The following is a 27991-nucleotide window of genomic DNA, read 5'->3' on the forward strand; positions in this document are numbered from 1 at the left end:
TCAATTTAAGAATATTTATTTATTCATTAAAAGTCATAATATCAATAAAAGACTTCAATTTTTCAAGACATCACATGGACATTTGAAACTATACATATGAGTATACCTAAGGGAATCTTTTATGTGTTGATAGGTTGGAAGTAATGGGTCATATTTAGAAAGCCCCTCATTTTCACAAAACCGAACGTCCTTTCCAATGGGCAAGATGACTGTATGATAAATGTTGAGTGGTCTCTGATGGGTGCTAATGAAAAGTAAAAGGATGAGCATTCATATTTATGGAGTTCTTCCTCTGTGCCAGGTACCATCCTTAGTTTATCTCATTTACTCCTCACAACAACCTTACCCTCATTTCAGAGATCAGAAAACTGAAGGCCTGAGAGATAAGTAACTTGTTTGAGGTCACACAATTACAAGTGGCCTAGCTGGGATAGGAGCTCAGGCCTTCTGATGCCAGAATCTGTCTTCCTACCCATTACACTGTCTTTCAGAATAAATAATACAATGAACAGGTCAGAACATTCTTGAGATGTTTCAGTATTGAAAGCTTCCTTTGATTATTGGGGAAAGAGCTCATTTACTCTATCTCTTAAGTGAGAGTTAATCATCCTAAAGACTCTGAAGTTTCCTTAAAAAAAAAAAAAATCTAGATGTGGGCAAGGGATGCTCTGTGTGCAAACAGGTAGGAAAGCAGCTTTCCATCTGTGGGTCTCAACGTCAGGTGCACAGTCTGAGCCACTGAGATCAGTGGCAATACTGGTAAATTTCATCTTTGGTATTGCTCACCTCACACTGCTCTCCACTTGTTTTGAGCTGCCATGTTCACCAGGTATCTAGAGCTTGTGCATCGCCTGCCGCCCTGCCAGAGGGAACCTGGTCTGAGAAGTCCCTGATACGTTGGTGTGTTAGTTCAGTATGTGACCCAACCTAGTGGTAGAAGCATAAAGAAGAGTCTAAAAAGGCAAGATTTCCATGACAATCTTTTTTACAAGGTTCCTAGGACAAGGGTATTTAAAGCTGCTAAGCAGAACTGCCCCATTGCTAGAGGTTGCACATACCCATTTACTTGCTTAGCCCTGGATAATCTCACCTCTAATATCATAAAAATAAAACAAGATTTTATATATGCATATACACCATATATATTTTTTTGATGAACCACCTGAGATTAAATTGCAGACTTTGTGTATTTCTTCCTTTAGCAGCACATATTTCCTGAGAGCAATGAGTTTCTCATTCGTAGACACAATGTAATTACCACACTCAAGAAAATTAACATTGATGCAATATTATTTTTTTTTATTTTTTTTTTTAATGTTTACTCACCTTTGAGAGAGAGAGAGAGACAGAGCAAAAGCAGGGGAGGGGCAGAGAGACAGGGAGACACAGAATCAGAAGCAGGCTCCAGGCTCTGAGCTGTCAGCCCAGAGCCTGACACAGGGCTCGAACCCACAATCCGTGAGATCATGACCTGAGCCAAAGTCAGGCTCTCAACTGACTGAGCCACCCAGGTGCCCCGCAATATTACTTTCTAATACATAGTCCATATTCAAATTTTCCTAATTATACCAGTAATGTTCCTTATAGTTTTTCCCCCCAAGCAATCCAGGACTCTACTCAGGATCATGTATTGTATTTAATTGTCTCATGTCTTTAGAATCTTGTTCTTCATGACATTTGACATTTTTGAAGAGGATAGACTAGTTGCTTTTCAGATTGCTCTCAATTTTGATTTGTCTGTTTCCTTGTGATTAGATTCAGATGCAACATTTTTGGCAAGAAGAGTATGTAAGTGACAATACATCCTTCCCAGCAATCACATCAAGAGACACAAAATATCCCTTCATATTTATTTCATTTGTTATAATTTGTTTTATTATAGGGGATGTTAAATTTCATTATTTAGTTAAAGGTGGTGTCTACTAGATTTCTCCATTGTAAAGATACATTTTCCCTTTGTAATAAATCAGTAGCCTGTGATACTTTGAAATTGTGTGTGAAGCCAGCTTTGAAACACGACGGCAACAGTGTGTTAAACGTGAAATAAAGACCACTCTCTGAGATTAAGACAAGGTCTCAATCACTTAGATTACTGGGTTTCACCCTTCCTAGAATAGTCCCTACTGATTTTGAAAACTAGCTGGAGGAAGAGAACAGAAGTGAAGGGAATGATGTGCTTTGTGTAGCATTATCATCAATCCCATTACCCTCTATCATCTGGAAGGTGTTACTTTGTACTTTATAACCTTGAGGAACCAAGTGATCGTTGGTTCCGCGTAGAAAAATTGCTTTGTGGTTGAAACTCTGTAATCAACAATCCCATGAGCCCCAAGATGGGGGCTTTCTAATTTGAGAGTTTGGTCTAGAAGGTTCTCATAGCCTCTCTAGTCTTTTTTCTATCTCAGGAGCCTGTGAACAAGATGAGAACAATAACCACTGCTCGGGTCCTCCCAGTGCTTACAGGCTCCCCAACTGAAGGACCACTGTTCTAGCTAGCCACCTTGGCCATGGGACACACCTGGCCTCCACTCCTTAGTAGGGCTAGAAAAGAGGGAAAAACTTAAGAACAACTGGAATAAACCAGCCTAAGCACAAGGAGCTATCAACCAAGTCAAAAAAAAAGGTTCTTTCTCCTTCTTGCCGATTCAGAAATTCTCACTTGTGCTTTTTCTCCTTTTGCTCTGGAAGGTGATGATGTCCCACCCCAAAATATGACCCCACCAATGTCCCTGATTAAAGGAATAAAAAGTCCAGAGAGTCAGAGGGGCCGGGACAGCCCCAGGACATCAGGCTGCAACAGCTCCACAGGCCCCATGGACGTGAGAAGGGCCAAGGGGACACTCCCAGCAGAAGGACAAGGTAATCACTTCTGGGGTATACAGATGCTCCCCACCCCCACCCCCACCCAGCTTGTCTGTGGCTCTTGGCTCATTTAAAGCATCTGCCAGGGCCACACAGCAGCTGTGATGTAAGCTGTCTGAAAGCCACCCCATTGAAAAGAGGAAATGAGCAGTGTTTCCAACAATGTCTGGGATTAATGTTCACCATGCATATTCCTAAAGAGTCAGTACATGTTTTAAGGGTTTGCTGCACCAACATGCACTGCCAAGCTGTTCTGTGCTCTCCTCACTCCTGGCAGCAGTATGTAATGACACAGCTCCCTGTGCTCATCAGGGAGACACGCTACTGGATTTACCAGGATATTCAACACCCTCCCTGGGGCAAGGGAGCCTGGTGACATGACCCTGCCAACAGGAAGAGTCCCCTGAGAGAAGCCGCCCTCCAGCCTGAGGCCTGTTCACAGAGAGAGAAGGACCCTGGGTTTCTACCGAAGGGTGACGCAGAGCAAATCCACATCCTCTATGACTTAGGCCCACTTAAAGTTCTTATCCTTAAGGGCTGAGAGTCTAGGAGGAGACTAAGATGCTTATACAAGAGCAATAATGCAGAGACAGTGCAGCAATAGCTTCCACGGGGGGCTTTGATCTAAAAGCAACTCATAAAGCAAAAATTGCTTAGAGTCCAAATTACCCGAGAGTCCCTTAGGGAGGTGCCATGCTGGACACTTTCTAGACCATTTTCTAGAAAGTGCAGCCCAGCCAGCTATTCCTCCTTCATGGGAGTGTTGGGCTGCTTTCTCTGGCTGAGCCCCAGATGAAGGAGATCAGTGTGTGTTTGGGTGCCAGACAATGTGAAGAAAGTATCTCTGTTAACAGCAGAATCACACTCAGGGCTGCAAGAAACTCACTCTCTGAGAGGCACATGGGAACTGAGAACCACAAAGACAGCAAGTATGGCATCTTTCATTTTCATCTCACGCCACTCAGGGACAGGATGCCTCACTGTTTAAGTCTCTGACTCCCTCCCTCCTTCCCCCAAGCATGTATAGTTGAAACCTTGTAAGCATAAATTAAATACATAGATCAGTAACTCCTTTATGTGTTTGCAGCTTCTCTAACACTGCAATGGTCAAAATCAAACTCCTCTCTTTCACTACCTCTCTATCTCTTTCTCCAAAGATGTCATTTTCACTTACAAACTATTTCTGTAAGGAATCTTTCTCCTACAACACTCTCCCCTTTTATACTTGCATGGCAGTGATCCTCTATTAAATTTGATACAAATGAACCAAACTTTAGGTACAGTCATGTCAGTAACAAGGGTGTTCTAGGAGGTTGCATAGCCCAAGACAAATCACAGCAAACACACACACACACACACACACACTTGGACATTTTTATAAAGGGAGTATCTGATTAGAATGCGGGCGCCTGGGTGGCTCAGTTGGTTGGGTGTCAGATTTCAGTTCAGGTCAGGATCTCACAGTTTATGAGTTCAAGCCCAGCATCGGGCTCTGTGTTGACAGCTCACAGCCTGGAGTCTGCTTTGGATTCTGTGTCTCCCTCTCTCTCTGCCCCTCCCCTGCTCATTCTCTGTCTCTCCCTCCCTCTCAAAAACAAATAAACACTAAAAAAAAAAAAAGAAGAAGAAAAGAAAAGAAAAGAAAAGAAAAAATGAATACCAGGGCCATGACTATGATAAGAATGCAGCCTAAAGCCCCAAGTGTGTTGACTAAGTGTGTGTAAATGAATATGTATATGAGAGCACATGTGTGTATGAGGGTATGTGTATGCTTATATGCCTACATGAGTACTTGTGTGTATATATGTGTGTGTGATTATGCAGGCATGCATGCCTGAGGACAAGTGTGCATGTATTGATGTGTGTCCTTGTTCATGCATGGTACATGTGTACATGCGTGCACACATGCATATGTGGCTGTGCATGCGTGTGCACACTCGCTTTGCATATATATGTGTGTGCACACCTGTAATCAGATGTGTGTGCACATCTGTAAATGTGTGTGTTTCTGTGTGTGCATCTTATGCCTGTGTGTGTATGTGTGTGTCCTTGTAAGCATCCACTGTGGCCAGTGGCCAGCTCTCCTCCTGACCCCTGTGCCACAGTGATAGGGAAGGGAACGTTATAGAAACACCTTCAACTCTTCTAAGCAACAGAGGGAAATACAGCTTCCTTCTTCTCAGTGGCCTGAGGACCTGGAGTCACTGAGCAGTCCCAGCATTGATCCATAGGGTAGGCTGTACTGCAGAGCACTGCAGAGAGACATGTGATGGAAAAGGGAAGCAGAGGCTGAAATCACATAGCCCTGTGCCCAGGGGCTGGGCTACACACCACCCTAGCCTTGCCAATATAGGGCTGCTTGAGTCCAGAGAGACCCCTTTGCCAGAGTCTCACAAAGGCATGACATAGGCTAGTGGCAGTCCCACACTGACCTCCAGAGAGCAGGATGTAAATGCTGGCCCTGCTCTGCCAAATCCCAGGAGTAGGGCTGACCCTGCACTCTGGCAAGCACCTGAGCACACTAGCATCTGCCTGCTGGGGATTCGGGGAGCACAGTCCAGGTGAAGCCTGCCTCCCCTGCACTGGGGCTAACATTGTCCATGCTTGTGTTTATTTTCAAGAAGATTCCGAAGACCCCACACCGGGACACTTCTTGCTGGGTCCAGATGGAGAAAACATCAGCCTATCCCTCCCCAGGCCTACTGAAACCGAGGAGCCTCTTTCAAGTAAAGGTAAGATGTTACACCGCAGGCCAGCCTCACTTTTATATGGAAAGATTTTACCTGTAGCTTCCAAAACTTCCCAGCAGCAGAGACATCATTAAAAACAGATGCAAGTCAGCCAGTTTCTCCCCTCTCACTGACACAGAGGTGCTTCTGTAGCTCAGACACAATAACCCAATGTTTGCATGACAAGTTTACTCTTGCTGGAGCATCTGGAGAGGGAAGTTCCTGTGGAATGGCTTGGAGGAGGTCTAATGTGCTGTGTTGATGCCTTGATGAGAATGATAAAGCCCTTTTGGTAATTGCCCAAACTAAACACTGCCTTTTCTCTTCTTTCCAGCCACCTTCCAGAGGTGGAGATGGTTAATTGGTAATCCAATCAGGTATCCTTGTTATGTGCGTTGGTTCATTGCTGCAAATCATTTGGCTTCTGACAGATATCAAAGCAGTTTCCAAAAACCCTCTGGCACATTACCTTTTTGGAGAAGAGATGCTGGCTCTGGGCAATAGCCATTTTGCAAAGGGAAAAAAAAAAATGAAGTCAGAGGGTGATGAGTATCAACCACCCAGGAACCATCATGATGTGTATGTGTGAGACGTATGCCCAGCAGGCCTCTTGATGAGGGAGATTAAAATCTGTACTCATTTGGTGAGTTATGTCACCACTGGCTTAATAAAAAGAGCATGGATTCAAAGCCAGGAGATTTGAGTAGCCCTGGCTTGTCCTCTGCCTCCATCTACATGTCAGATGACTTTGGGTCAGTCCCTCCCAGTGTTCAAGGTCCCTCATCCAAAATGAGAAGATCAACTCCTCTACCTCCAGCAGGAAGTTTCTTGACTATTGCTGCAGTTTACGTATTGCATCTATTGCTTGGAAATAGATGATTAGTACATGGGTTTCCAGAAACTAGAATGCATTCAGTTCCAAATTCAGTGTTAAAGAACTTTCATCACCACTTGGGTTATCACATGATATAAGTATAAAAATAACTTGGATCTGTATTGGCAGAAGCAGAATTTGGACAGGTGGAGGCCACTGTCAGTGTGACACAGCTGGTACAACAACTGGAGAGCAAATATGATTCTGTTCACCTGCCGCACATTTGTCCACTCCGTTCTAGGAGAAATAGCTCCCCTTTTGGTAAAGCAAAAGCCAGAAGCAGAAAAGGAAATAAATATTTAGGCTTTAAGTTCATTGTCACATTGTCAGTATGATGTTTCAGTCATTTTAGTATTCTCAGCACCTAACATCGTCCCTAACACATACATAGCAGGATCACAATCAATTTTCATTGAAAAGTCTTTCAATAATGTCCACACAAAAGGAGGAAAGAGAAATGAAACTTATGCTGAATAAATGGAGACTTGTCTGCCATCTTGTGCTAGTTCCATGAACAATACATTTAATCCTCTCAAGCCTAAAGGCATTCACGGTAAGCTTGTTGAATGAATCAATCCATCAGTCAGTCAGTCACTGGCCTCTTGCCAGCCTTTCCTCCACATACAATTGGTGGACCTTTAGCTTTGATGGTGATTGGAATGTGTCCTGGAAGACAAGGCAGAACCTGAAACCCACATCTCCCTACGGGGGGCCCATAGAACAGGTCTAGCCTTTGGAGAGTCTCTGTGAATAGGAAAGATTTTGTTGCTGTTGTTTTCTTTCATTTCATTTTGAGAAGGAGTATACTAAAAAAAAATGTTCAACTCTTGCAAAGGACTTGCTCCAATTACACCAAACTCTTTGTAGCTCAGTTTGTTCAGATCCATCTCTACCATCCTCCCCTCTCTATCCTTCCAGTCTCATCTCCCATCACATTCAGGCCCACTCTTTCCTCATCTCTCCGATGGCCCAGACATTCAGGCTTCCTTCTCTTATGCCCCTCCCAGCCTTTGCCCAATTGCTCACAAATATTGAGAATTGTTTTAAGTTCCAGGCAAAGGCTCATCTTTTCTGGGACAGTTTTCTTAATAAATCCACCTCCTCTCTTATAACTGCCTCAGCCCATTCCTCTCTCTCAATCCCAGCTTTGTGATTATTGTTTTTAATCTGCATCTGTTTTCTGTTTAGCTCCCCAAATATATTACATGAGTCCCAGAGAACCTCTTATCTTTATCATATGTCCAAGAAATACTTGCTGATTGATTTGAATACCCCAGGTACCACAAAGGAAAGTTCTTTGGGGATCACGTTGGGTTGTTGTTGTTGTTGTTGTTGTTGTTAATTTTTTAAAAATCTTGAGTAAAGGAGACAATATGATCTGTCTGATCTTTCTGAGACTCTCAGACTCTGTCAACATCTATTTGGAAATACATTCTTAGGCAATTAGATCATGATATCTTGCTTTCAGAGAGCATAGAGAAATGGATATAAACCTTCAGAAGAAAAAAAAAAAGATGTGAAGGCTAGAGATGGAATTTGACACTCTTGGTTGTTGGGATATTGCAACACTTAGAAAATGCAAAGGCTTAAGAAAGGAAAAGTTCACTTGGAAGGATATAAGTCAAAGCAGTGGCTGTGTTCTCTGCATTGCTTATCCTTGAGTCAGATCCTTCACCTATGTTCCCAGTCATGGTGGCCACAAGAGAAGTTTTCTTTTATAAGTTTTTTTATTGCAAGAAGTTCAAGGATGTCTGTGCCAGTTATTCAGGTTGAGACTTCAGGTCCCATGTAAATTTAAATTCTTTTTTATTTAATGTTTGTTTGTTTGTTTGTTTGTTTGTTTGTTTAGAGAGAGGAGGGGCAGAGAGAGGGGGAAAAAGAGAGAACCCCAAGCAGGCTCCATGCTGTAAGCAAGAACCTGACACAGGGCTCAATCTCACGAACCATGAGATCATGACCTGAGCTGAAATCTAGAGTCAGACACTTAACCAACTGAGCCACCCATATGCCCCCATGTAAATTTAAATTCTTGATCTCTTTCAGAGTTTCCAGTTAGCACTTGTTCTTGTCCTAAATGGATTTTTACCCCAAATATGTTCTTTATGTTTTGGTCATTTATTTTATTATTTTTTTAATGTTTATTTGTGTGTGTGTGTGTGTGTGTGTGTGTGTGTGTGTGTGTGTGATAGAGAGAGAGAGAGAGAGCGAGCATGAGAAGGGGAGGAGCAGAGAGAGAGAGAGAGAGAGAGGGAGACAGAGGATCCAAAGCAGGCTCTGCACTGTGAGTGCAGAGTCCAATTCAGGGCTCAAACTCCTGAACCACGAGATCATGACCTGAGCCGAAATTGAGAGTTGGCTGCTTAACTGACTGAGCAACCCAGGCACTCCTGTTTTGGTCATTTAATTAGCATCCTTCTTCTTACAACTTCTTCTTGGTTCTTGGTATGGTGGTTTTAAAATATGTCCACAAATTCTCTGACACTTGTTCCTCCAAAAGGGAGAAACTAATACTCCCTCCCTTGAGTGTAGACGGGACATAGTGGCTCATTTCTAATAAATGTAGAATATGACAGAATTGACCCACACGGAGCCTGGGTCATAAAAGGCACTGCGGCTTCCTCCTGGCTCTTTCTCTTGGATTCCTCACTCTGGGGAAAGCCAACCACCATGTCTGTCATGAGGCTACTCAAGCAACCTTGTGGAGAGGTCCATATGGCAAGGAAGTAACACCTCCTGCCAACAGCTAGAATAAACTTTCCAGGCTTATGGGTAAACTACCTTGAGAGGAGATGCTCTAGCCCCAGTGAAACCTTCAGATGACCACCCTGCCTGACATTGTGACTACAGCCTCACAAGAAACCCTGCACTAGAATCACACACCAAAGCCACTCCCAGATTCCCACAGAAACTATGCAAGATATAATAAAGGTTTCTTGTTCTTAGGTCAGTAGATTTGGCGATAGTTTTAGCAATAGATCATATACTTCGTGTCACTTCCTGGTGATCTGCAATTTGGTAAACAGAAACATGTAGGGTCTGAAGAATATTCCAGCTGGTCTCAAAACACTGATTATTTGGAAGCAAACATACTAAACGGTTGACTTTTTCTTTGCTTTCCCCATTTGGCATCTGTGATAATGCTGGTTGTGGCAACCCATGGGTAAAAGAATACAATTTTCCTTGAGTAGTCTTTCTCTTAACAACTGGTGCCTTAAAGAAGATGACAGGAGAGTTAAAGGAGGAAAAGTCCATTGGGGTGCCTGGGTGGCTCAGTCAGTTGAGTGTCTGACTTTGTCTCAGGTCGTGATCTCACAGTTCATGGATTTAAGCTCTAAATTGGGCTTTGCACTGACAGTGCAGAGTCTGCTTCAGATTCTCTCTCTCTCTCTGCCCCTTCCCCCACCTCTCTCTAAAATAAATAAACATTGAATTAAAAAAAATAAAGGAGGAAAAGTCCTTTAGACAAAGTAGTGTTCAGGGTAAAAAGAAAGAACTCCAGACTAAGGGTCCAAAGTCTTGGGGTTTATGCTCAGCTCTACCACCTGCAATTTCTGTGATCATGGCCAAGTAATTTCACTGCTGTGGACTTCAGCTTCCTCATATGGGAAAAGAGTAGATGGAATTAGATCCAATCCTCCCAGACTATGTCCCATAGAACTCCAACTCCTCAGAAGATTAACAGGCATTATGTAAAAAACAAAAGATTCTGAGGTCAAGTAAGTGTGGAAACCAGTGAGCTAAATTAGCTAAGCAGATTCCTTACTGCAGGACTTCACAAGGCCTCTAATATGCTAATGTGAATTACTGCTCTTTCAGATGAGGATATGCATTGTTGCCCAAACTTATTTGACCACTTAATTATTTATTGTTTTCAGCAAAGCACATGCAGATCTAAGTCATTTTTGGAACACTTTGGAAAATGCTAAACTGGTGCTTTCTAAGGTTCCTTCCAGCTATAATGTTGTATGTTACTAAATATGCCCTTTTCCCAAGGAGACTCTCCTGGTGGGGCAGTTCTGCTGTCTAAATCCTGAAGCAGGATCTCAGCCATTCAATAATTCACGACTGTTCTTATACTCATTTTCCAAACATCACTTCTAATCATAAGGCCCACAATCCATCCATCTCTGAGTGAGAAGTAGAGGAAAGTAAGAAGCAGCCAGTGTGCAAATTTTAGACTGATTGCAAATTTTGTCCAATCAGTGTTTGTTAATAACCCATAAGAAATAATGTTGCCAGTTCTAACAATCTCAGGTCAATTGAAATATAGGAAAATGTGACTGGATATGGTCACTTGGCACCTAGCACTGTCTTCCAGTGGGCCTTCCTGTATTGCAGAGGCAAGGCTAAAAACACTTCCTGGATAACCTTTGCCATCAGGAGGCTACACGCAAATTGGGTTCTGCCAAAGAGCTGCTCTAGCAAGAGCCATGGAGGGCAGAAGCAAGGCAGAAGCTTTGGGCTACTTGTGCTGACAAGCAAGCTCATGAAGACAGAGGTAGTTGCTACAGCAACTTTATAAGCACCAAGTTCTGTATCGTAACTCCATTCCTTTTTAAAATACATGGTGGTTCCTGTTCTCCACTAAGCCCTGACCAACATACTCTCCTTACAGAAATTATGGGAGATTCCCATGAGGCTCAGCATGGAGCTAATTTGGGTCTGTCACATAGACCACACAGCAGGCTGTGATAGCTGTGCTTATTCCTGGACTTCATAGAGAAGTAGGGTTCTTTCCCTCATCACAGTGAGGCCAGCAAAGCCCCAGCAGCCCACACTGGAAGGTGTTCTGATAGCCACCAGCAGAGAGCCACTAAAAAATACTAGGAAGCCTCCTTTCCTTTGACAAAAACCTCTCATGATTACTATAAGCACAAAGACTCCCCTACCTCATATTTGGCTAAAAATGTGTCATCACCACTTTATGCCTCCCAAAGAAGAAAAATGTCAAAAATTACAGTTCTCTCTGAATCTGTTGGAAATTATTTTTTTAAGGAAAACAATCAATAATGAAGTATTGAAGAATATTTAGTTCCTCTTTATTTTTTTGCATATGATGGTACTTACATTTTTTAGAAAGCCCATGAAATTATGAATTCTATCTCCCTTACATTTGTGCTATTTCGGAGAACCCCAGAGTCAAGATGGAATGGAGGCATGACCTTCATCATCATTTAAGCAGAGGAAGCGCTTATCAAATAGACTTGCTGAGGACACTAGTAAATTATATGGATAACAGCAAAGCTGTCTGGTTGAAGTGGGGTTGGTCTAAGTCCCCCCCAACTTCTCCACAGCTCAGCTAATTCTTTCCCTTCTAAGATTGTTCCTGGATAGGGGGTCTATACAGAGCCACCAGAGATATGAGACCACAGTTTGCAAACTCTCTCATTCTATAGATAAGGACACTGAGGCCCAGGAAAGTATGGTGATTTGCCCAAAGTCACACAGCTTCTATGTGGCAAATCTAAGGCTCAAATCCAGATCTTCCTGCACCCACTCAGGTCAAAGCTCTTCCTACTAAATCATATTTACCTCCAGTCCTTCTTGTCCAAGTTTCCAGGCTTCAACCACTAGCTGAATTCCCACCTTCTTTGTGACGGCTTACCTGATGTCATGCTAATTGCCGATTTCTTAGATTCCACTAATTCTTACTGCCTGGGCCTCTCACCAGGCACTCCATCACTTCCTTTACCATTTTTACTTTTTATCTTCTTTCTTCAAGATTTAAAACTCCTATGGGTTAATCCCCTTTATCTACTTCTGAATATCCCAGAAAATACCACAGGCACTCCTGGAATACTGCCCATAAATAATGGTTGAAACTGTGAGTAGCAGAGACTTTAATTGTTCACCAATATCCATTCTTTCATTATTCCTTTTATTAAAAGCATCCAGGGGCACCTGAGTGGCTCAGTTGGTTGAGCATCTGACTCTTCATCATGCCTCAGTTCATGATCTCACAGTTGATGGGCTCGAGCCCCTTGTCGGGATTTGTACTGACAGTGCAGAGCCTGCTTGGGATTCTCTCCCTCTCTCTCTGCTCCTCCCCCACTCACACACGTGTGTGTATGTGCATTCTTTCTCTCTCCCTCTCTCAAAATAAATAAATACACATTTAAAAGCATCCAAATTTAGCTGAATATATGGCTGCTGGCTAGAAATTACGTTTTTCCAGCCTCTCTTGCAACCAAGTATGGCCATGTGACTAAGTTGTGGCTAATGAAATGTGAATAGAAGTAACGCATGCAACTTCCAGGTTATTTTCTTAAAAAGGACACTGCTTGCCTTCCTCTTTACCAAAGGAGGTTGGTCTTCTTTCCCCTTGGACTCGGCTGAGGTGGTAAAACAGCTCAACCAGGTAGAAGAGGGCAATAGTCGATGAGATAATGGAGCCATAAGATATAAGAAACATCAGTGCTCAGATAACTTCATGAAGCAAAACCACCCTGATCTGCCCACCTACCTCTCAACTCTTATCAGAAAGATAAATAAATGTTTATCTTTTAGAGTCTCTTGTCACAGCAGCTCACCATGTTCCTTAGCTAAAATAATGCGACTATAATAACATCTGCCATCCCAAACCATAAGAGACTCTTAAAAACAGAGAACAAACTGAGGGTTGCTGGAGGGGAGGTGGGCAGGGGGATGGGCTAAATGGGTGATGGGTATTAAGGAAGGCACTTGTGATGAGCACTGGGCATTATATGTAAGTGATGAATCACTAAATTCTACTCCTGAAATCATTATTACACTATATGTTAACTAACTTGGACTTAAATAAAAATTAAAAATAAAAAAAAAGTTCATGCTACCCAAAAAAAGGATTATTGTCAAATGTGTTCCCAATTCCAGTCCTCAGAATGATACTGAAATACATGATAAAGTGTGTTTCCTTGTTAGCATCAAAAAATATCTGCCATCCCAGTTCCCACTTGGTAACATATTGCAGTACATCTTGTAAAGTATTAAGTAAACTTCTTATATAAAATATTATTAGACCTAAAAGAGAGAAGACCCATTACATGTGTGTTTAACTCCTATAATAAAATGTGAATGCCTATCATATGCAAGGGAGTTGATATTGAGCGCAAACATTCTCAGGCACTGTGTCACCGGTGTCATCTCATTCCATCAGCCAGTAATCCCATGAAGTGAGTATTTTCATTCACATATCAATGTGGGGAAACAAACACAGGAGCCTAACTCCCCTGTGCACTTTGATTTCACCCTGTAAGCAGTTAGCTTATTCATTCCCAGGCATCCCTATCCCAGAGCTTGTGCTCTCTCATCCTGTTTCCAAGGCTCAGCATCTGTGGCTACTGCCCAGCAGGGCCTCACAGCCCATGTGAGGACAGACTCACAAGGAATGAACTCCACCAAAAGACAGAATGGCAGGAGTGCTACTTCAGAGGCCTAACCAACACGATTCAGGGGTGTTCAAGGAAGGAGTGATCAATTCTAACCTAGAGCATCCAAGGGCTCCAGGGAGGGATTTTTGCAGAGAAATTCCATTTGCACTAACCTTTGAGAAATTAGTAAAAGTGGATAAACAGTGCAGAGAGAAAGACATGACCAGCTGAGGGACCAGCATGAACAAAGACAGGAAAGTAGAATATGTGTAGAAAATGACAAGCGGCCATGTGTATGGATTGTGAGGGGCTTTGCGGGAGGAGACGGGGCTGAAAGTCAGGCCAGGGCCAGAGCAGAGAAGACCTTGTGTTCCAGGATAAAGCTATCGATGCTGCTTTTTAGGCAACAAGGAATCACAGATGTTTGAGGAGGAGTGTCATGTAACCCAGTGCGTGTGCCAGCATGAAGGAACAGGCAAGAGAAAAGGCTGAGCACTCAGGCTACTGCAGAGCCATCCAGGCAACAGCTGATGAGGGCCTGAACAGAAGGCAGTGCGCAGACGTGGGAGATGCTGCCTGGATGTGGGGACGTGCACCAGCTCTCTAAATCTGAGCAGCCAGTGACAAGCCTGATACTAGAGTCTCTTTACAAAACTAGCTACAATCTTCATCTCCAATTTTCCACTCAAATTACCTTTTTTCTGTTTTCACTTTCAGTTAAGAGGGTTTCTTTGGAGGCTGTGGGTGGGGAGGGGGAGGGGGATGTATTACACTTAAGATAAAGCAACAGTAAAGGCCCTGGAGCCCATCACCCCCACAGCAGCACACGCAGGGCCACAGCTCTCTCTTGAGTGGCATTCAGTTCCAGCCACGTCCCTCATTTTAAAAAAAAATTTTTTTTGATGTTTATATTTATTTTTGAAGGAAAGAGAGACAGAGCGTGAGGGGGGAGGGGCAGAGAGAGAGGGAGATACAGAATCCAAAGCAGGATCCAGGCTCTGAGCTGTCAGCACAGAGCCCCACGTCCGGCTCAAACCTGTAAACCACGAGATCATGACCTGAGCAGAAGTCGGAGGCTTAACGGACTGAGCCACACAGGCGCCCCTCCACCCCCCTCATTGTAAGTTACACTCCCCACCAACACACATACAAAATAAATTTCAGTGTCACACACCTCTCAGCTTGTCAGTGTGCAGTGTGCCTGTTTTCTGGCTTATGTGCTCTTGGGGAAATGGTTGAGCTTCCTAGCAGACAACAATGGTATACAGTAAGAGTCCTAAGGAAAACCCTCAGAGCAAATTTCTTGGGAGCTGTAAGGCAAAGGGTGAGGCGGTAAGCAGTGATGGAAAGTGTGTGTATAACCCTGTACCCTCTTACCCCCACACACAGCGAGGTTTCTCTTTCATGATTGTTTTAGCCTCTTTTTCCTTTCCAACCACCGACCACTCAATTCTTTGAGGGAAAATTAACATTCATTATGCAATTTATCTCTCTCCTTTTAATCCGGAGTGTCTGTCTCCAAGGTCCCTACTCAATAATTAATGTTTGTTCTCATTTCCCATTCTCCAGAGCATCTATTCTTGAACTGTAGGGTCAACAATTAACACTAATTATGGCTTTTCCTCTCTCCAGTGTTGGTTCTCAGAATCCCAAGTTGCGCTGCTCAGCCTAAGTTGTGTGTGTGTGTGCGGCTGTGTGTGTGTACTTGAGAGGTGGAAAAACACCAAGGAACAGGCTTTTCCAAGCCCACCACAGTTTAGCAAATCAATAAAAACAAACATTCTTTTTTGGCACCCTCTCTAGTTTATTATCAGTAATGAGACAAAGAAGCATAAATACATACATACACATATATTTGGAAATGAGTCTGGAGGGGGACGGTTAGAAGATTTCAAAATACTTTCCAGTTGGAATTTTCTATGATTCCTTCTGACTTTTTCCTCCGTATTGTTACCTCCTCAATATCACAAACCCGCCCTGCCCCACCCCCATACCCACCCCCCAAATTTCCCATTAAAAACTGTTCTTCCATTTCAGATCCACTCAGTTGACCCCTTTGCAATCCATTACCACCACCACCCCTTAATTTTCCTTCTCTGGTCTGTCATCCAAATTCTCCTCATCCATTAAAACAGCATTGCTTCAACGAGTTTTCATTTTGACTGACAAGGACAGCCAGAAGAATAATTTTTGCCCAAGGTAACTTTAAGAGATTGCAAAAAAAAGAATCATGAGGGCTGTGCAAAAGCCTGTCTGTCTTCTTGGCTGGAATCAGATGGGTTAGAATCCCCCCCGACTCCCCTGGTCCAACCCTTGTATTTGCACTACAGCTGCAGGCTGGGGCTCCTCACGCTTGTCTGTCATCCCCCCATTGCTGCACGCTCTGGGGCCCCATAGCACATCTGCTGTTCAAATCTGGGCATCTCCTCACAGCATGTGTCAAGCATTAACTGTTTCATGCTCTTGCTCTGTAAAAAGTTTTCCTCTCAGAATTTCAGCATCATGGTCCCTACAGGATTTCACTCTTAAACATCTTCAATAAAAGTATTATTTTCTTCAGCACTTTTTAAATCCCAGATCAACCTTCTCTCCATGATAGCACCAACAGATTTTTTTAAACCATTCAGTTTATTATGAGGCTTAAGCATCAAAGCCTCCACTTGGTTTTCCCTTGTCTTGAGGTAAGAAAAATAGCTTTTTTCAAGACTTTTTCACACTCACAGGTAAAACCCTTATTGTTTTTCAGCCTATGAATCTATCAATTCAAATACCAGCCATGAAAAGGAGGGGTCTAGTATTCAACACCTCCTAAAAGGTAAGCTTTTCCTCTAAAAAGGTCACTTCTAGGGGCACCTGGGTGGCTGAGTTGGTTAAACATCCAACTTCAGCTCAGGTCATGATCTCACGGTTTGTGAGTTCAAGCCCCATATCAGGCTCTGTGCTGACAGCTCAGAGCCTGGAGCCAGCTTCAGATTCTGTGTCCCCTCTCTCTCTGCCCCTCCTCTGCTCGCGCTCTGTCTCTCTTCTCTCTCTCAAAAATAAATAAACTTAAAAAAAAAAAAAAGGTCAGGGCGCCTGGGTGGCTTAGTCGGTTAAGTGTCCAACTTCAGCTCAGGTCATGATCTCACGGTTCATGAGTTTGAGGCCCGCCTCAGGCTCTGTGCTGACAGCTCAGAGCCTGGAACCTGCTTTGGATTCTGTGTCTCCCTCTTTCTTTGCCCCTACCCCGCTCACGCTGTCTCTCTCTGTCTCTCAAAAATAAATAAATGTTAAAAACAACTTTTTAAAAAAGGTCACCTCTACTTCTCTTCTATGTCATTTGACTCCCATACATATTATTTGATACCGAGACCTCCAGAAACACACAATTTCTCCCCAAATATAGCAATAAGTAGGAAAGAGGATTCACTTCTTGGAGAGCCTGAGAAATGTGGTGTCCTCATCAGTTATGCATGGGCAACACTGTGTGCTGTGGTCTGAGTGTAAATCTTAGGGGAGAAGAGAAGCTGAACCAAGTGCTTGTACTTGGCTGGCCCAGGAAGGGAAATCTGCAAGGATGCCCTGTAGGTTCTGCAGGTCACACACTGCACAATTCACATTATGATGAGGTAGACATTGCCCCTCGCTTTGTGCTCAGCCTGCACAACTACAAATGAGGAAACTTTGAAAAATGCTCCCAGGCATGTTTTTTTTTTTTTTTTTTTTTGGTTTTTTGTTTTTTTTAAGAGAGAGAGAGGGTGCAAGTGAATGAGGGGCAGAGAGAGAGAGAACCCCAGGAGGGACAAAGAGAAAGAATCGGGGCTTAAGCATACAAACTGTGAGATCATGACTTAAGCTGAAGTCAGATGCTTAATGACTCAGCCACCTAGGCCCCCACTCAGGCATGTTTTCTAAATGGAGGACTGAGGCCAGCACTACCTCTTCCAAGCTTCCTTTCATACTTCACTCCCCCCCATGCAGAAAGAAGCCAAAACGAGAAGTGTAGGCTGACTTTGCAGCTCATCCTCCACCTACCACCATTGCTGCTTCTGCTTCAGACCAGGGGTAAATGATGATTATGTAGAGACCGCCTCTCTCTCCCCAAAATTGTCTTTGATTAATAGAGAAATGTGTATGGTCTTCCTCACTGCTTATTTGGGGACAGGCAGCAATGAATCTCCAATGAAGGACCTGCTATAGTGACAGGAAGCAATGCCACAGATGGTTTGCTGGAGCCAGAGCTGGGGGGAGGGAATTGGTTTTGCCAGACACCACAAGACTAAAAGGAGAGAAGGCACAATCATATGCTTGCCAATCCCAAAATCTGTAAGCAGAGAATACTTGAGAGCCTGGCTTTCTGCATTACCCTTCCTGCCATTCTCCTTGGATGGACATGCTGACCATGGTAGGAAGTTTCAGTGTCAGTTCTGTTCATTCTCACTTATTAGTTGGAACTGGGCCAGAGCAGCTCTTAATAGGAGCTCTCTAGTGAATGATGATGGTGATGGTGGAGATGATAGGTACCACTGTTATCTCTCTTTGATATGCCAAGCACTGTGCTGAATGCTTTACATTCATTATTTCACTTCATCCTCACACCAATGATAGGAGGTAAATTCTATCATTATCTTCATTTTTCATCTAGGACAACGTGGCTCAGAGAGGTTAAGTGACTTGCCTAAGGTCACACACTAAATGGAGAAGCTGTGATTGGAAGCCAAGAACCCTTCCTTTTTTACCACGATGCAGGGGTAGTGGTGATATCAATCTAAATAGGCATGTTGCCATCTGACAGTATGGAGAGTTTAGGAAATTACTGACCTAACAACCCCTATAAATAAATGGTTTTTGTTACACATCCTTTTATTCCTCCAATTTCCCTTACTCAGCATCAGACACCCTTTTGTGGGTAACAGTGAAAATGATTTACAACTTTCAGAGACATGGGGAGGACAGAAGCTGAATAAAAGTAGGAATAGGTTGGGAGAACCAAACTCTTGAGACAGATTTTCAAGTAAGATAGGCCATTTACAGAGCAGCTCTCCAGACCAGAATCATTCTTCCTAATACGGCCAAAAATGTTATAATTTCATTTCACTCTGCTATTGAAAATCTTACTAGGCTCACTTTGAATTCAGAAGTATTCTCTTATAAGGTTGACACTTCTGAGAAGCTATAGTCATTTACACTTTAGTAAAAATTTATTTGATCAGATGGCTGTCCTCTTGCAACCTAGCTGAGAACAGCTGCTCTGAAGGACTAAAAATTCTGACAGGGGTTAAAACAGAGGTGGGTAATTTGAAGGTAAAGAGTGTTTTAAGAATTGAAACATTCCTAACTGGTGGGTTGCCCTGGAGAGCTTGGATGAACAGAAGGACATTAGCTATATGAGGAGAAGGCCCAAAAAGAAAAGTACAGAAAGGGAAATAGTAGAGTGCCAAAGACAAATTTAGACTATTTCAGAATTGCTCCATGGCAAGCTTTATATCCATGAAAGGGAAAGAAAACTTATTTCCTCTCTTCTCTACTCCTAGTAACTAAAAGATCTTAGGCTAATGCAAATCTCTTTCTTATCTCCAAGCTTTTGAACATACTGTTGCCTCTGCCTGGAATACAATTCCTCATCTCCTCCTATCTCCTGTCATTTTTAAAAACTGTGGTAAAATACATACAACCTAAAATTTACCACCTTAATGATTTTTACATGTGCCATTCACATTGTTAAGTAGATTCACATTGTTGTGCAACCAATCTCTAGAACTCTTTTCTTCTTGCAAAACTGAAATGCTATACCCATTAAATAACAACTCTCTATTCTAATGGGACTGCAGATATAAGCACCTCTTTCAGGGCTTAGATGTAGGAACCATATTTGTTCCTTTGATTTGCTCAATGACCTTAACAAACAATTCTTGCATCTCTTTGTGCGTGACATTCCCCATTTGCTTTTAAGTAAATGGATATAACACTACTTTGAAAATACTTGATACTCCCTGGAATTGAGTTCAAAGAGCACTTTAAGACATCTATTCATTAGAATCACCTGTAGATCTTTCACAACTTTTTGTTTTCTTTTTGGTCATTTGGTTTTAATGAATATTTTCAGGAAAAAATGATATGATTCTAAAAAATTATGTAGATGGTGGAACTTGGGTATTTGTGGACTGGAAGTTCAGTTTCAACTATTGCAAATGACTTCACAAATCAGGGACACATACACTATGTCATCTTACAGAGGCATGAAGTCAAATCATAGACATTTTGAAGCTGGAAAACAGAAGACCATCACTAAGCTAGTGAGTGAACCTAGCCCTCCTCTGAGTACCCACATCTCACTGCTGTGATCCATGTTTATTATAACACCTGCAATTACTCTTGAGAAGTTATTTTTCAAAAAGAACACTGATTTTTTCATATAAATATTTTTTAATGGCCCGAAAAAGAAGGCCAGCTCCTTGGGCTGGTAATGAGCGTAAGAGAAAGTAAAGTGGTTTAACATTTTGATGATTCTCTGCCAAGAAAACAGTTTTATAAATCACTCTAATGCTTTATTTATAGACTCATTAAGAGCTTGAAAAACTCCCCCTCATTTTTCATTTATACTTTAGTTTTATTGGGGATATGATATACACTAGGGGTATTCACAAAACTAAGGATTCTTGAAATTCGTGGAATGTGTCCCTCCCAGGTAGCCAGAATCTGCTATTCACTTAGCGTATAATATGTACAAGGGATCAGGGCCTTGCTCAAGCAGTGAAGTAGTGCTTAGCACAATGCATTTTAAGGCTGGTGTGGATTTTAATGTGTGTATGTGTGTGTGTGTGTGTGTGTGTGTGTGTGTGTATCAGTTATATTTCTCAACCTATAAAGTTTATGTTTTCTTCTGTCAGAATGATCAAAAAATTGTAACTTTCCTTAACTAGTAATCCATAAATACTCTTTCCTGTTTCACCACTCTTCAGACATTTGTGCTATAAAGAAGCCTGAGGCTTTTCTTTAGGAATTTTTGCCTCCTAGCTTCTCTCTTGCTTCTTTCAGTCATCTCCCTGTGGCCTATGGATTTTCGTTTGCTGTTTTCTTAGTTCTCTACAATTCCTTATTTGAAAAATAATGAAGACGTGAGCATTGGACCATGTCCAACAGAAAGAATTAGTGAATCTGTTTTACAAAGCACATAAGCTTGCTTATTCATTTATTCATTCAACAAACACTAATCGATCATCTCCTAATGCCATATACTGTATTAGGCACAAGAATAGAATTGAGAGACAAAGTCTATTCCTTAGTGTCATCCATAGTAGTAACATGTGGTGAGAGCTATGAATACTCAGAGCTAACTCAGCCTGCAGCTTGAGAAGCTGAGTTTCTAAGGATATACATAGGAACCAGCCAAGTGGAGAAGAGTTAAGGCTGCTCCAGGGAAAGGGACCACATTAAGGTTAGAGAACATGGTGACACAGGAGAAATGTAAGCAGCTTATAATGACTGGCCCTCAGGGTACATGTAGGGAAGGGAGTGGGGAGAAATGCAGTTAGCTAGTGGGGTAGGCAGAAGCCAGATCATAAAAAGCCATAGCAGCAACTAAGAAATTTTCCCAAAGACTGTGAGATCCCATTTAAACTGGAATTGGTATAACCAGATTTTTATTTTAGAGAAATGACTCTTCCAGCTATCTAAAAAAACAATTGAAGGCGGTAGGATTACAGGTTAGACCAGATGTCTATTCTTGTTTGAGAGTGAGTGACCAAGAACAGTATCTTCTACAGAATTAAGATCACCACATGAACTGAAATGACCACTTTGTGTGTAGCTCCACCTTTAGCCTCTTTTGTTAATTCCCTTCTTCCTCACAGTCTTCCACCACAGGTATCCTTATTAATCCTACGGTGTACCTTGACTGGAGGGTTTCTCATGTAGTTGATATTTTGTTGCCATACAACTTATATTTAAATCCCATCATCTAGCTTGTCTTCCATTTGGGGCGTGGTAAACTGCCATGTACCTTTCGACCTCTCCATAAAAAAGAATTCATGAACTTTTGAGAGAAGTTGGTATTCCCAAAGCTAAAGCCAAACCCTTGAGACTGAGCTAGACTTGATCTAAGAAGAAAGACGTAAGTAAAAGAACTGTTATTTCAACTTGGAAGAAAAATATTGCCCTTGCATTTACTAGGCATTTCCATATTTACATTCAGACTGACTTATAGCTTCTAGATGAGTCTACTTGGCTCCTTTAATAGACCTTCCTGGGGTATGTCTTTAGCTTGGAGATTTTCTCAGGTCTTTAGTAACTGTTTGATATGCCCATCTCACCCTCCTCTTCATCCAAGAAGATTTAAAGTAAAAATGTGTAGCATAAATAACGTCTTAAATCTTATCCCAAGTATTTGATAGTGACAATACCAAGAGGCCATCTTGGGTCTTGGTTTCCTGCACTAAACAAGCAGATCAAGATTTATTATAGCATGTCCAACACTCCACAGGTCATAGACATCTTGAGTCATATCATATAAAATAAGTATTTTTAGATATCATTTTTAAGGAAAGGTCATAGCACTATGTAAAGGAACCAGAATTACCCTTCCTTTTATGGTTTAATCTATACTGGGAAGATTTTTTTTAATTAATCTGGAATTTGCCTTTGCATTTTCCATCTTTGACCAAAAATACAAAACCATGAAGGTACAAAGGCTGACTTTTAGGACTTCTCCCACTGGCTTCGGCTGGGCTCAGCAGGTCCAAGTGCAAAGCTGTGAGAAGGCAAAAGTGCTTTCTGAGATCTGCTTGGCAGTGGATATATCCCCTCTCCAATGAGGAACCACTGCAAATTATGAAGAAATTGTCATGGGAGCATACTAAGGATCAAAGAGTAATCATGCCTTAGAAATGGCATGTGTGAGAAAAGGCCCTACACATATTTAAAGAGGCTCCTGCCAGCACCTCCAAAAGCTACTGCCCTTGTAACCACAGAATGTTTGGCCACGTGGAGCCTGCAAGTCTCTTGTTCTTTCCAAGCCCTGACACACGACCATGAAGGAGCCAGGTGGCCCGGTTTGCCTGATAAGATGACTTTTTGGTTTGGTCTCTATTCTGATACCAGATGAGGCCCACCAGAGTATCCCATACCAAGGAAAATAAGTTTTCTGAAACAATGGGAATAAATATGATTATATTTCATTTTTATCAAAACAATGAATAATGATAACTTCAGTATTAAACACCATTAACATAAGTTTAAACAGAAGGAAATTTTAAGGCACCCTATTCCACGCTAGAATCAGATACTCTTTCCTGCTTTTGAGTGTTTGGTGAAGGATCTCATGATTTGAAGAAGGCAGAAGAGTTTGGGATGAGACCCCATCTAGCAAGGGTCATCTCTGAAACTGCCTGATTATCTGGTGGGAATGCTATCTCCTTGCTAAAAGCCTGTGGTTAGATTAATGCTAGCAGTTGAAAATCTGCTCTGGTCTGATGGTGGGCAGCCAGAGAAGGAATGTGTTTTCTGTTTATCTCTTTAGTGGCAGAAATATTCATCACAGAAAGACTCCGAGCTCCCAGTTTCAGGCAGGCCTAGAAGTTGTGCAGTCTGTAGTCTGTGAATGTACACACCAGCTCAGAATGATGAGAAAGAGCCAGGCCTGTGTTCACAGCCAGTTGCCTGCATTGGTTGATGGGTCAGTCAGTTCCTTCAGCTTGATAACAGGGGTAGATCCTGCCTCATTGTTCAGAGAGGAAGTTTTACCACCCCCATTGCTTTATCTCCCAGGAATGTAGTTTGAGCTGTGTCTCCTCCTTGACAGCTTGGACCTCAGTAAATTACCAGGGTCTTGACCCAAGAGATGGAGAAGTCCTAAGCGATTTTTTTTAGTCTCCTATCTAAAAATGTGTTTACATTTCTTGAACTCTGGCTGACTGATTCATTCTCCTGGTGTTGCAAGAACTTTCTTTATGCATTAGAATTTATAAGTTTCATTTCTAAGAAGCCCAAAGTTCCTTCCAAGCCACAGTGAAGTGAACCTCATCTCAATGCAATTCTGCTGGGCTGGGTTTGTCCAGAGGATGGATCACGGCCAAGCAGCTGTGATGTGGCAAGCACAAGTCAGGCTAATGGAGGGAGTGTGATGTGGAGGGAAAAGTATTAGATGCTATGTTGGGAGATCTGGGTTCAGGTTCTGGTCTTACACTGTTTCAAGGAACAGCCTTAAGCCAATCTCATGAAGCCACTCTCTGGACCTCAGTTCCCCCAGCTGTTTTAAAAAAGGAATGTTTTAAATCTGTCCTAAAGCCATTTCAAACCAGAAGAACAGGACAGCTGAAAAACAACAGAAAACGAAAGGTTGGCCCACAAGGAATGAGTAGAGGTTTCAGGTCAAAGAGACAAAGATGCCACAGGCTCTTAAAAGTAACAAGCATGGAAATAAGTTTTTGTTGGACACTCAACCCACACTAGAGACTAAAACCCTTGTTAGTGGAGCCATGTGCTTAGCTAAATCTGTTCCCCAAACAAACATTCCTTTATAAATATTAAATTTACTTGCTTAGGGATAAAAAGAAAAGCAAAATAAATTCTATCCTTTTGCAGCATGGGGTTTGAGTCTTGGGCTCAAATCCTTACTCAAAACCTCACTAGTGGTACAACCTTAGGTAGATTAGTTTACCTTTCAAGCCTCAGCTTCCACACCTGTGGAAAGCAGCGATAACTCAACCATGGAGGAAAGCCACACAGATTAACATCATCTGCGAGGCACCTGCTTTATGGAAAGTTCCATGATCTCCCACCAGCCCTACTTTGGCCTTTGCCTTTGTTTGCTTTATGTTTCCACTTCTTTTCTTTTTCTTTTTTTTTTTTTACTTTTTTTTAGTGTTTACTTATTTTTGATAGAGAGAGAGGGAGACCCAAAATCCGAAGCAGGCTCCAGGCTCTGAGCTGTCAGCACAGAGAGCAATGCGGGGCTCGAACCCACGAACCAAGAGATAATAACCTGAGCTGAGGAAGGACACTTAACCAAATGAGCCACCCAGGCGCCCCTTTATGTTTCCACTTCTGTTGCCCCTCCACATTATGAGGGAAAAGGGAAATCTCTGATCCCTCTATCTGGAAGGTTGCAGAAGCATTTTCTTCAGTGAAGTACAATCATACAAAATTTATATTCAACAGTATCAGCAGATTTTTTTTTCATCAATATTTCCTTTTTAATTTCAGCTGTATCTGAATTTTAGTAGCACAAAGAATTTACTTTTGTTCTTTTAAAAAGCAACCAAAACAAGAAAAATAGAAATTTGAGTGTAAGTTCTCAACACTATACTTAACATTGTATTTATACTGTGCTTATAGTGGGTCCAGGTGTCGTTTAGTGAGTAAATATGAATGCCATAGGTGTATGTGTGTTTATAACCCTATATACATGAACTAGGTGTGTTTGTATATAGTATATATAAAAATTAATGAGACCTAGATCTGACAGCTTTGATCCTTTTCTGATTTTCACCATAGCAAACAATGAATCCAGAACCTATCTTCACACGAATCTTAATGAAACCTCACCTTTGACCCAAAAGCCAGAGAAGCAGGTACAGTATTGACTCTGAATGAGCATGAGACTGGGAGGCTGGACTATTGGGTTCTTGCCTCAGCTTGCTGTGTGACCCTGGGTAAGTGTCTTCACCTCTCTGGGCCTCATTTGCCTCATCAGTAAAATGAGACAAATCGACTATAAAATCACAGAGGTTCCTTGGAATGTCTTAACTCAGCTTGGACTGTTTTGTGTGGCTCTTCATGTGCCTGAATAAGTTGAACAGGCCTCTCCCTGACTTCTACAAAGCCAAAAAGGGAAGAGGGAAAACAGAAAGGCAATAGCCACTCAGACTCTGTACTAAAGGGCCCATTTTTTCCCATCCAATTCTCATTCCTAATAGGGAGGGGAAAAAAAAATAACAATCAAGAAAAAAATGTAAGGCTACTGTGAAAAAAGGAGAAGTATGTTTCATCTGGATGGGTCAGAAATGTCTATTGGTGTTTCAAGGACATACATTCATAAGTATCAGTTTGTTACTTCATTTGAAGCTTTGAGGCTGGACTGTCTTCAAATTCACTCTAGAGAGACAACTCAGGAGGAATTCCTGGAGCTATACTCAGGGTCTCAGAGAACCTGAGGCAGAAACAGCGCAGTTCCAGGGCACGCTCAGGTCTCTCGACCTGCTGGGCCACAGCCTGAGCGGACAGAGGGGTGCATGATCTCTATTTCTCCCTTATCTCCAACTTCCTGCCACAGCCTGGCTTTCTCCTCTTTCCTCACATTTATTAAAAAACAATAATAATAAAAGTAGTTTTAGTTTCATGTGTGTGCCTAGCTGGGTTCTGAGAAAGGACCTGAACTCTCACTGTTAGAACCCCGGGCCGGGTCAGGCCTCCACTGAGGTAAAACACAGCTGAGCTGACCCTTCTTGCTACTGAGGAAACACTGAACCAATGTTTGCATTTTTTTTTTTTTTACATGCCTGCTTTGAAGACAGCCTTTATGAGGGATCTAGAAGGTTTTCTTTTTTAAGACAGTCTGTAACCAAGGAAAATATACCCTGCTATATTTTGATAATTCCACAATTCCAAAGGCCTTGCAGATGCCTCACTTACCCAAAACGCACTCCAAATTCACACAGCTCCCCTGGTTGTATTTCAGGAGACTAATATCGCCAGCAATAAAACAGTGGCTCAGTCACGTCAGATGAAGCCCTAGACTGAATTATTAGCCTTGCAGTCAGAAAGAGGAACACCAGGCCGAGGGTCTTAAACCCTAATCCTGGGTTTCCCCGGAGAAGCTGTGGCAAACCAGGTTACTGAGAACCTCGTGTGCCTTTTTTGTGAAAGGAGGGCCGTTCCTCCCAACACAACCGGTTGGTTTGTTCAAGTCACAGTGGTCTTACTTCCTTTAGAAGTAGCCCCCAAGAGGAAAGCCATTCGAGGAAAAGCCTAGGGAGCCCCACCAGCCCCTAAACACAGAGAAAATGGCAGGGGGCGGGGGAGACTGAGGAAGGTGGAGGCTGCTCCCATGCCTCCCCACCCCCTTACTTCTTGAGGCTAATGGCCCTTTATTAGATTAATCACTGACTTCAATTTTAACTACTTCCTCAACCTACTCCATGTAAATGACTAATTTCATGTTTACTGTAAAGCATCTGGAAAGGATTTAGAAACAAATTTCTGCCCAGCAGATTTCAGTTACGTACCTTGATGGGCCGCTGGCAAATCCAGTGGATTCCTTGCAGGGTTGCCTTCCCACTCTGAAGCAGGCTAGGATAGCACACAAAATTGATCTTTATCAGCATCAGCAGTTTCTACTTTTCTTTCCTTCCCATTAATTCCTCACTGAATTCGCCCTCTGCCTCCCCTCACTGGGGTCTGACCTTATTAGGAGTTCAGTCACATAAAGCACTTTTACTTTTTATCATTGCGCTAGCTGTGAGGAAAGAAAGAGAGAAAGAAAAAACCCAGAGGTGGAATATATGGGCATCCCCATGTTTCCACGAGAAGTCACAGACCTAGACGTGGAAAACAGTTTCTGACGCGTGGGTGAGAGGAAAAGCCAGCCGTGACCGGGTTCGTGGATTTAGCCCCTGGGCGCGGGAGGCTGCCTCCGGGCGCCCCCTAGCGGCTGCATTTGAAGCCTCGAAGGCTCATGTGCGTCTGTTCCGTGGAACCGAGCGGGAAGGACTGGGGCTCCGGCCTCCCACACGCGGGGTGGCAAATTGCGCGACTAGGTCCTGAGCCGCCCCTTCCACAGCCGGCCAAGGATCAGGGCCTCGAGGCAAATCCACAAGTAGAAATCGGAGTAGCAACGACATCAACAACTTCCTGGGAGTTGGAGGAGAGGGTTAAGCGGAAAGAGGGGGAAGAAACGACAAGGGGGAAATGTGCAGATGAAAAGAGCAGTGAAAAAAGAAAAAGGAGACAAGCAGACATGTTTCAACTCCAAGCTCCCATTTCCTCTTTCAAATGAACGGCCTCCCCACTGTGAACAGAATCAAGTATTTATGAAGGCATTTTTTGCATATTAATGGCTGCACACGGAGCATTGCCAGTTCTGAAGTCCTAAAGGTATGATGCCCTTTTTTTAATGCAGGTCCTTCAAACTCCTCACAGAATTTGGTATTCTCCTTCACATATATTTTCCTTTCTGCCTTGTGGCTTCTCCTCGGGTCTTT

The 27991-nt window shown here is 42.6% G+C and overlaps 1 protein-coding gene and 1 long non-coding RNA gene across 7 annotated transcripts in view; one reads left to right on the forward strand and one right to left on the reverse strand.

Moving 5' to 3' along the window:
* LOC147578623 (uncharacterized) lies at positions 1 to 27854 on the reverse strand. Its single transcript, XR_015255440.1, has 3 exons — positions 27194 to 27854; positions 27017 to 27080; positions 1 to 927 (listed from the first exon to the last, which is right to left on the reverse strand). It is a non-coding gene; the product is annotated as an uncharacterized LOC147578623 (long non-coding RNA).
* The window catches only part of KIAA2012 (KIAA2012 ortholog), a 108053-nt gene that overhangs the window by 30075 nt on the left and 49987 nt on the right, over positions 1 to 27991 (forward strand). For 3 of the 6 annotated variants that reach the window (XM_086719293.1, XM_086719296.1, XM_086719298.1), the window contains 4 exons: positions 2689 to 2859; positions 5484 to 5594; positions 16561 to 16629; positions 25287 to 25363. In XM_086719293.1, coding sequence (XP_086575419.1) covers positions 2689 to 2859; positions 5484 to 5594; positions 16561 to 16629; positions 25287 to 25363 — 428 coding nt within the window. The remainder of the gene's footprint in view (positions 1 to 2688; positions 2860 to 5483; positions 5595 to 16560; positions 16630 to 25286; positions 25364 to 27991) is intronic. The other 3 variants (XM_086719295.1, XM_086719297.1, XM_086719294.1) reach the window with 2 other exon arrangements.

This window comes from Puma concolor, chromosome C1 (assembly GCF_028749965.1).
Source record: "Puma concolor isolate L17-30 chromosome C1, mPumCon1.1.hap2, whole genome shotgun sequence".
Lineage (NCBI taxonomy): Eukaryota > Metazoa > Chordata > Mammalia > Carnivora > Felidae > Puma > Puma concolor.